At 45.6% G+C, this 7,927-nt stretch overlaps 1 protein-coding gene across 2 annotated transcripts; it reads left to right on the top strand.

The window, feature by feature from the left end:
- The first annotated feature begins 488 nt into the window (after nucleotides 1–488).
- Nucleotides 489–5,885, top strand: LRRC42 (leucine rich repeat containing 42). Of its 2 annotated transcripts, XM_010139051.1 has the most exons (7): nucleotides 502–974; nucleotides 3,048–3,179; nucleotides 3,930–4,048; nucleotides 4,457–4,545; nucleotides 4,626–4,739; nucleotides 4,892–4,976; nucleotides 5,401–5,885. In XM_010139051.1, the coding sequence occupies exons 1-7, from the start codon at nucleotides 502–504 to the stop codon at nucleotides 5,655–5,657; spliced, it is 1,269 nt and encodes a 422-aa protein (XP_010137353.1). In that variant the 3' UTR covers nucleotides 5,658–5,885. The 2 variants fall into 2 exon arrangements, with proteins under 2 accessions (XP_010137354.1, XP_010137353.1); XM_010139052.1 differs by lacking the exon at nucleotides 3,048–3,179 and having other exon boundaries at nucleotides 489–974.
- Nucleotides 5,886–7,927: the final 2,042 nt, after the last annotated feature.

The following is a 7,927-nucleotide window of genomic DNA, read 5'->3' as shown; positions in this document are numbered from 1 at the left end:
GGAAGGGGCACCGGGAGCCTGTCCGCACTCCCGGGCAGGGAATCAGCAGCAGGAGGGACTCTCCAGCAGGCTCCATTGCCCTGCTGCAGGCGGGCATTTGCCCTCATCCTCCTCTTCCTCCTCCTCCTCCCCACCCCCGCACGCAGCAGAGCCAGGCCAAGCTGTGGGGTCGCTCCCCGCACAGCCCCAGACCCCCTCCCGCTGCCCCTGCCTGAGCAGGGCTGGCAGCCAGCCCTAGGCTCTGGTGGGCTCCGTGCAGAGGGTGGTGGGCCCCTGCCGAGGCCAGGGCGCTTCACCTCTGCCAGCCCTGGGTTCAGGGCAGTTCCGACTGGACCGGTGGTCGGGTGTGATGGTAGGCAGCGTGCTCCCCTGCTCCGCACAGCCTGTCCTTCCTTGCACTGCAGGGTTATGTGACTGTGCTCGGGGCACTGAGGAGAGCTGCCAGGGTTTGGGGTCTTTCCTGAGTCGTGTCTGTTTTTTTTGCAGAACTGGACAAGGGGAATGTCTTACTGTCTCCACTCAGAAAGCCATTTGGATACTGGGCCAATGTACGTGCGTGAAAATGGGAAGCTGCACGTGGTAAATCAGGGTGCAGGCGGCATACAGGGTGTCATTTCCAAAACAAGACCTTTTAGGCTGTTTTCCAGAGGATTTTCAGTGGAGCTCTGTATGAACAGGGAGGACGATAGGGCAAGGAGGCAGAGGACTGACCATTTCATCTTCACGTACACTAAGGAGGGGAACCTCCGGTACTCGGCCAAGTCTCTCTTCAGCCTAGTGCTGGGTTACATTTCTGACAATGTTGATCGCATTGACTCCTTGATTGGTTTCCCAGAGCAGATTGCTGAAAAGCTCTTTTCAGCTGCAGAAGCGAGACAGAAGTTCGCAGAACCAGTAACGGGACTGAGAGCTCTACAGAAGTTCACTGAAGCATATGGCGGTTTGGTGCTGTGCTCATTATGCTTGAGGAACAGGTAAGTGTCTTTGGTAACAAATGCCATCATCACCAGTGCTTTTTGCTAGCATGCTTAAAGTTTCCCTTAGATTAACTTCTCATTTCAAAAATAACCTCTTGGGCTTATGACACCACCCAACTTGAACGAAATGACCTTATCTCACTCTTCTGCTTGCTTCTTGTTGTCTATTCCTTTCCTACAAGAGCAGCTGCTGGCTTCGTTCTGAAGAACCAATCTTAACACAGGTAACAGACTGCATCCCTGTGAACTAACAAGGGATTTTATGTGAAGGATTAAACCTGCAGCTATTTTTTAACAATAATAGTCAGCACGTCACAGCAATCTGTGCGTTCTGTGCCTCCTCAGGTATTTCATGGGATGTTTTTGTAATTGCTGCTCATAAGAATTTCGACATACTTAGCTGACACCCTTGCAGCTGCCTGGGTTTATTTCTTATAAGCTTGCTGTCCCCATTCATTTGGGGGCTCAGAAGAAGACACAGCCTTGTATCTTTGAAGTCAGGCAGGTTTTACCTTAGTTTATTGTGGTTCCTGTTCCCATACTGACTGTGCTTTAATGAGGTTCAGATTAGAGTCCAGCAGCAGCTTTTCCATTTTCTCCGTGTCCACGTTGTCTTTTACTAAAAGAGAGTCTTACCAAGCTTAAAACTGGATTATGTGTTTAAAGCCTTGCTCCTACTCAGGCTTTCCCAGTAATACAACCAGTCTATCTTCCATCTGTACACTTGAAAAAGAGAAGGTTTATCCAGTTTAAAATCAAAGCACAGGCATATTCATCTGAAGTGCCAAGGGTGTTCTGAGCACAGTAGGAATGTTTGAGCAGAGGTCAATTATCCTTTATTTTATCCTTTAAACCTACTCCCTTTTTATCTCTAGTACAGACACTTTTTAAGGGCTTAATTCAGAAATTAAGTTACCTCTGGTATCATCTGCCATTACAGAAAGCTCGAGTCTTTGAGATCCAAGGCATTTTCTAATGAATCTTATTTCTCAAAGAGCCCACCCTTCTTTTCTCGCTCACCCTGAGCTAGTAGCATCTCTCAGGAGTTGGCTTGTGCTCTGACTCTGCGTACTCCCCTCCACGTAGCTCAGTTGCATGGCAAAGGGATTTGGTGGGTTGTTTGATAGCTACACTTGCAGTGGGAGGATATTGAGGTCCCCTTATCTGCATGGCCAAAGAGGTGTTCCTTGGAGGGATCAAATTAGTAAGCATTCCTCTTCAGCAGTGAAGATGCTGACCTCGAGGTTTGTCTTGCCATGGGGAATATAAGGTAAATTCAGGGGAGTTTAGTGAATTTGGGGCTTGTCTTGCTACGGCGCAGTAAGAAGTAAATGCAGAGGAGATTGTGAGGTAGCAACTGCTACATGCTTATTGCTTTATATCGGTGCGTGCCATTCTTTAGAGGTTTGTTCCCTTCTCTAAACCTCCTACTGAATAGTTCCAGCACAGGCATTTGCATGGCTGCGGAGTGAATCAGATGAGGGAATCAGCACAACTAAAAAAAAACTTCACTGAGTAACCACTGCCTGGGGTGCAGTCACAGATCTAGCTGGAGTCCTGCGGGTGTCCTGGAGGACTTTTATCTCTAGCGAAGTGTTCTATTTATTTATATAAGAAGTAAAATTACGCTGTTTGACAAGTTACCCTGAAAGTTTTTAGACCTGGATGGACATGGGTTGGTCTACACACTTCCTAGATACTGAGGAAGAGCAGCTTGTGGAGCTGATTTATGGTAAACCGGAATATATTTTGCGTTATTCTGAAATAATGCAATAATAATCTGTAAAGAAGTCCCTAACTGCAGTGTTTGCAAGTTGCAGTCTTAATTGCTAGTCAGATATTTTGAATCAAAGCAAAAGCGTGACATTTGTTCAAGGACAAGACTGGGAACTCGGATGTGTGGTGTGCAGACTGCACATGAAAAGGTACTCCGGGCAGCTGGCTCAGTCCTGTCAGTTTTCGCGTAGGTACTGAGAAGAAACAACTTCATTACGCTTGTGACACATACAGGTGCTGCCTTATGTGCCTGAACACTGAGAGCAGCTTTCTTTTTTTTTTCTCTCGTTGCAGATACCTGGTTATCTCTGAAAAGCTAGAAGAAATTAAGTCTTTCCGGGAGCTGACATGTTTGGATCTCTCCTGTTGTAAACTTGGAGACGAACACGAACTGCTGGAACACCTCACCAGTGAGGCTCTGTCGAGGTACCGATCTCTTGGCACAGAGTTAAAATGACATTGTCTTTTCCTATCACTAAGTGGTTCAAAGAATCAGGCTGTGACTTTAAAGGGAAGTTTCACAGGCAGAAACGTGGAAGTTTGAAGGTTGTGGTTGTTCATAAAACCCATTCTTGAGGTAAACAAAATACAGAATTTATTGTACACAAAGCACGTGATGCAAAGCACATTCTGAATTGTACAAGGCCATGCAAATATTCAAGATAATTTACTGCCTTGTATTTTTAAATCAACTTTTTATAGTTTCCATTGGCCAGGTAAAAACTGCATCTTAAGCATTTGGAACAGTTTTACACTTTTATTTCCTTATATCAAAGAGAACGTGTATCAGCCAAATTTTTAATCGAACCAGTGTTTTAGATGAAGATTTTCTGCCAGCAGTGGATTGGAGATTAGCAGCCTTGGTTTAAAGAACTTCAGCGTGTAAAGAACCTTATTGTCTCTGTTAGCAAACGCCTGTGCCCTAGGGTGGGTTTGTCACTGGAGCTCCGCGAATAGCTGGTGAAGTGCGTGCTTCAGCGGAGCGAGCAGAGGCGACATAAAGGTACCTGTTAGTCCTACTAACCCAGGCGTCTTTCCTGCTACGTTTACTAACATAAACAAAGTAGACCGAAGGGTTGGCACAGGAAGACCCCGGCTTTCCACCGCAGTTTTAGGACATTTTGCCAAACCGTCTAAAGTAACGGCTCTGAACTGTGTGTTTGTCCCTCCTGCCAGTGTAAAACGGCTTCTCCTGAAAGACAACTCTTTGTCAGATGCAGGCCTTCGCCGAATGACGGCACCAGTACGAGTACTGAAAAAGGGACTTGAGAATCTCTTGGTGTTAGACTTGTCATGTGAGTACTTCGTGGTTTAATACTAGACACAACCTTTTGTGTCCTTTGTGATGAAGAATTTATCCTCCTTAATATTGGAGGAATACAATTATTTGATGATATCCCTGAGCCAAGCACTCAACCCCAAATTTCACCAACAGCATTCCAGAAGGCACGGGTCAGACCTGTAGCCTCCGCCACTTGCTACTTAAATATTTTTAATAGTTTGAGAATTGGTGTTGTAAATACTTGTACTTCGATCATTAGAGGAAAAGTCAGTTTTGACTCACTTTCAAAACATGAAGCATGCTACAAGAAAAGGCCAAACCCGCCTCGTTCCAATAGTAGCTTTTGGAACAAATAGTTTCTTGTATTCTGATCGTCTTTCTCCACACTTTGCAACTTAGTTAACTTTACTTCACCTTACAGGTAACCCTAAAATCACAGACGCTGGAATTGGATACCTTTTTTCTTTCAAGAAATTGAATTGTTTGGACATTTCTGGGGCAGGTCTCAAGGTAAAAAAAGCATCTAAGCTTGGTGGACAAGTGTAATGAAATGTCCTTCCCCCTGACTGCTTTATTTCCCTTTTCACTAGGATGTTACTGCTGTCATTAAGCGGATCCAAATGCAGATGGGCCTCGTTCACGCCAAAGTGCCTCTGAAAGAATTCGATCATAGTAACTGCAAAACAGAGGGATGGGCAGAACAGGTATGGGCGTTTAAGTCTCTTCCGCTCTCTAGAAATTGTCCTTATGGATTATTAAATTGCTGAATAGGAAAGGAGAAGGGATAGAGATGCTTCCAATGATATTTCTGCAAATTTTACCAGAAACGTTTTAACTCCTTCCAATGTTATTTCAGACAGTGTTACAGTGGGAGCAGGCGGTCACGGAGGCCATCAAGCCACAGGACAACTTGAGATCCGCAACAGCAGCTCTGCGCTTCTGTACGTAACTACACAGAGACCACATTTCTTTCCTATAAGGATTTTTTTTTTTATGTTGGGGTTTTTGTAATCCAGACAGCATCTTAGGGGTGCAATTTCAGCCATTTGTGTAACTGCAGTCAACATGTGTGAGGTTTTTCATTGGTTTGACTGCTGGATAACTCTTCAAGTACAGCATGGCAGCATGCTTAGGGCAACATGTAACACCTGAGAAGCAACAGACAACAATTTTCTCCTTAAAACACCTGAGAAACAACAGACAACAATTTTCTCCTTAAAATTCTGAGTCCAAGATACAAATGTTATTTTTCTCTGCGCACATTTCCGCAGAGCAGTCAGTATTCCAGATTGGCTTGGCCAAAACAATTTGCAACAGCATAATCCTGCCTTTCCCCAAATCTAAACTTGCTATTTTTTCCTGTAGATGCCAAGACACACAGACTAGAGGAAGTAGTCAAATGCAAGCTGGTGGAGGCAGAAACAAAAGCATCTGGAAACTTGCAGTTTTATAAGGAAAACGTTCAAACTTGCCATTTACCTTTGAAAAAAGAGGTTGTGGGCAGCCACGAATTAAAGAACAACAGAAAAAGAGCTTTGGCTGAACAAGAGAGAGAAAGGACTTCCAAACAGAAGTATCTGTGCCTCACTGTGGAGGACTGGGATTTGTTAAATACCTACTGAGTTAGAAAGAAGTGGGTCTTTTGTTTGTTGTTTTCTTGCTGATGACAGAATTTAGACGTGCTGAGAGGGAGTAACAAAGGAGACTAGTATTGCTGAATCTGGTTGCTGTGATGTGCTTGTGGTTTAACCTGTGTGGATGGAGAGAGACAAGGAGAAGGTTGAAGATACTACTGTATATTTTCAATAATAATAATAATTTTTTCAAATAAAGTTTTGGTTGTCATCCTTCACTAATTCTTCTGACGTAGATATCATTCACAAGAAGAGCTGGTTCAGTCCCTCCTCCTTTCTTGCCCCCTGAAGGGCAGAAGACTGATCACTGCAGCTCATCTGAAATGAAGCTGCACGGTCCTTGTCAAGTGCTTTGGGACGTTAATAGCGCTGGTAGAACATAAAGCTCAGCCTGTAAGCACCGGGCTGTGCTGACAGAGCTCTGACAAAGGGAGGAAGCAAAGAGGATAAGCACCGGCCCCAGGGGAGGGAGGCAGAGGCAGTAACCCCAGTAACTGCAGAAATCCAGAGTAAAACAGAAGTCCTCCATCTCCCTCACTTTAGCCCAGGAAATGAAAGCTGAAACTGGATTACTGTACAGATTAGACTCTGCAGCTGTAATACGTTCTCCATTATAAGCACATTCACAGCCTGCGAGAGCATTCTGTGGTTTGAAACCCAGCCTCTGTGCATGCCTGCCTGCAGTATGCTAACCCCGAACGATCTTCCCTATCTAAAAACGTTCAGGGGAGGTTATAATCCAAACACAAATTATACGTATTGCTGTAAAACCCACTAGAGGCAGAGTCATTCCGTGCTGCTCTGTCTGAAGCCAGTAGAGCTGTAACGCTGCAGCTGTGTTTATCGTTACGTTCCTGCCCTGAGTGTTCCTGTCACCACTGGCTGAGACAGCGCTTGTGAGTTGGGCACCAGTGACCATTGTGCTCATAAGCCTATAAACCCAAGAATTTACTACAGGTTTCCTCACTAGTGCTTGTTTAGAGGACTTCCTCCTTTTCCACTGTTGCTCACCATAATTCAGCAACAGGAAAAGCAACATGTCCTTGGAAATGATGAAGAGGCCAAAAAAAGGAACTTCAGCTTCAAAATGCATGAAGAACTCAGCCCCTTTCTTTGTTCTTTTATTGCTGAATTTTCCTCAGAAAAGGACCACACACACATAAAACAAACACACTTGCATTCAAGCCCTACACTTTTTCCCCAGAAACTCAAGGCTATAAATAGCTTCCACCGATGACTACATCAGCCTTCTGCTGAGATAAAAAAATGGCACAAATAGTGACTTAACAGAACAGCATCTCAACGGGGAGGAAGATGACTAGTGCTCGAGCATAACCTTCCTCCTGCAGCTGGCTGCCGCTTCAGCAGCCACCACAGATTTCTTTGCTAGCCCTTCCACCGCTGTGGAGGTCTGATAATCTGATCCTGGCGGGATGTACATCTCCGAGAATCATATATTCCCTTTCACCTCAGTAAAGCACCAGACGCCTTGAGCTGGAAGGAGGCACGTTGTGATCTGACATGAACGCCCAAGTCCCAGGCTCGCTGGTCAAATGACCCAGTATAGCTTTCCTTTTCTGAGAGGTGTTTTAGAGCACTCTCCTTCTGCATCCCTGGTACAATTTTTCCTTTTCACAGAATCACAGAATTGTTTTGGTTGGAAGAGACCTTTAAGATCACTGAGTCCAGCTGTTCACCCTGCAGTGCCAGGGTCCCTGAACCACGTCCCTCAGCACCACATCCACACGGCTGTTAAACACTTCCAGGGATGGGGACTCCACCACCTCCCTGGGCAGCCTCTTGCAATGCTTAATGACCCTCTCTGTAGAGAAATTTTTCCTGATACCCAACCTAAATTTCCCCTGACACAACTTGCCATTTCCTCTCATCCTGTCATTCGTAACATGGGAGAAGAGACTGAGGTTTCTTGCGGAGCAGCAGACTTCCTCTTTTAAACAGAACTCCATGCAACTTTTACCCTAGGACGACTCCGACACACCACGCAACCCACTAAGCTCTCTTGCTCTCCAGAAGGCACACAGCCCCTGCTGACCAGGAGCAAGGCAGTAAGATAATTACCAGAGGAGACTCACCCCGAAACAGATCGGCTCAGCCAAGGGCCTGCTTCAACCGCCCGCTGTGTCCCGGCTGGCTTCTGAGTCTTGATGCCTGTGTACTGGAGCTTCCCACATCTCTCTTGGCTGGTCTCTTCACCGATGGAAAGACAGCGCCGGGTGGGTCCCTGTTTCATCCCTTAA

Source organism: Buceros rhinoceros, unplaced genomic scaffold (genome assembly GCF_000710305.1).
Source record: "Buceros rhinoceros silvestris isolate BGI_N320 unplaced genomic scaffold, ASM71030v1 scaffold26176, whole genome shotgun sequence".
Classification (NCBI taxonomy): Eukaryota; Metazoa; Chordata; class Aves; order Bucerotiformes; family Bucerotidae; genus Buceros; species Buceros rhinoceros.
The sequence above is the reverse complement of the archived record's forward strand: the minus strand, read 5'-3'. Positions and strand labels throughout refer to the sequence as shown.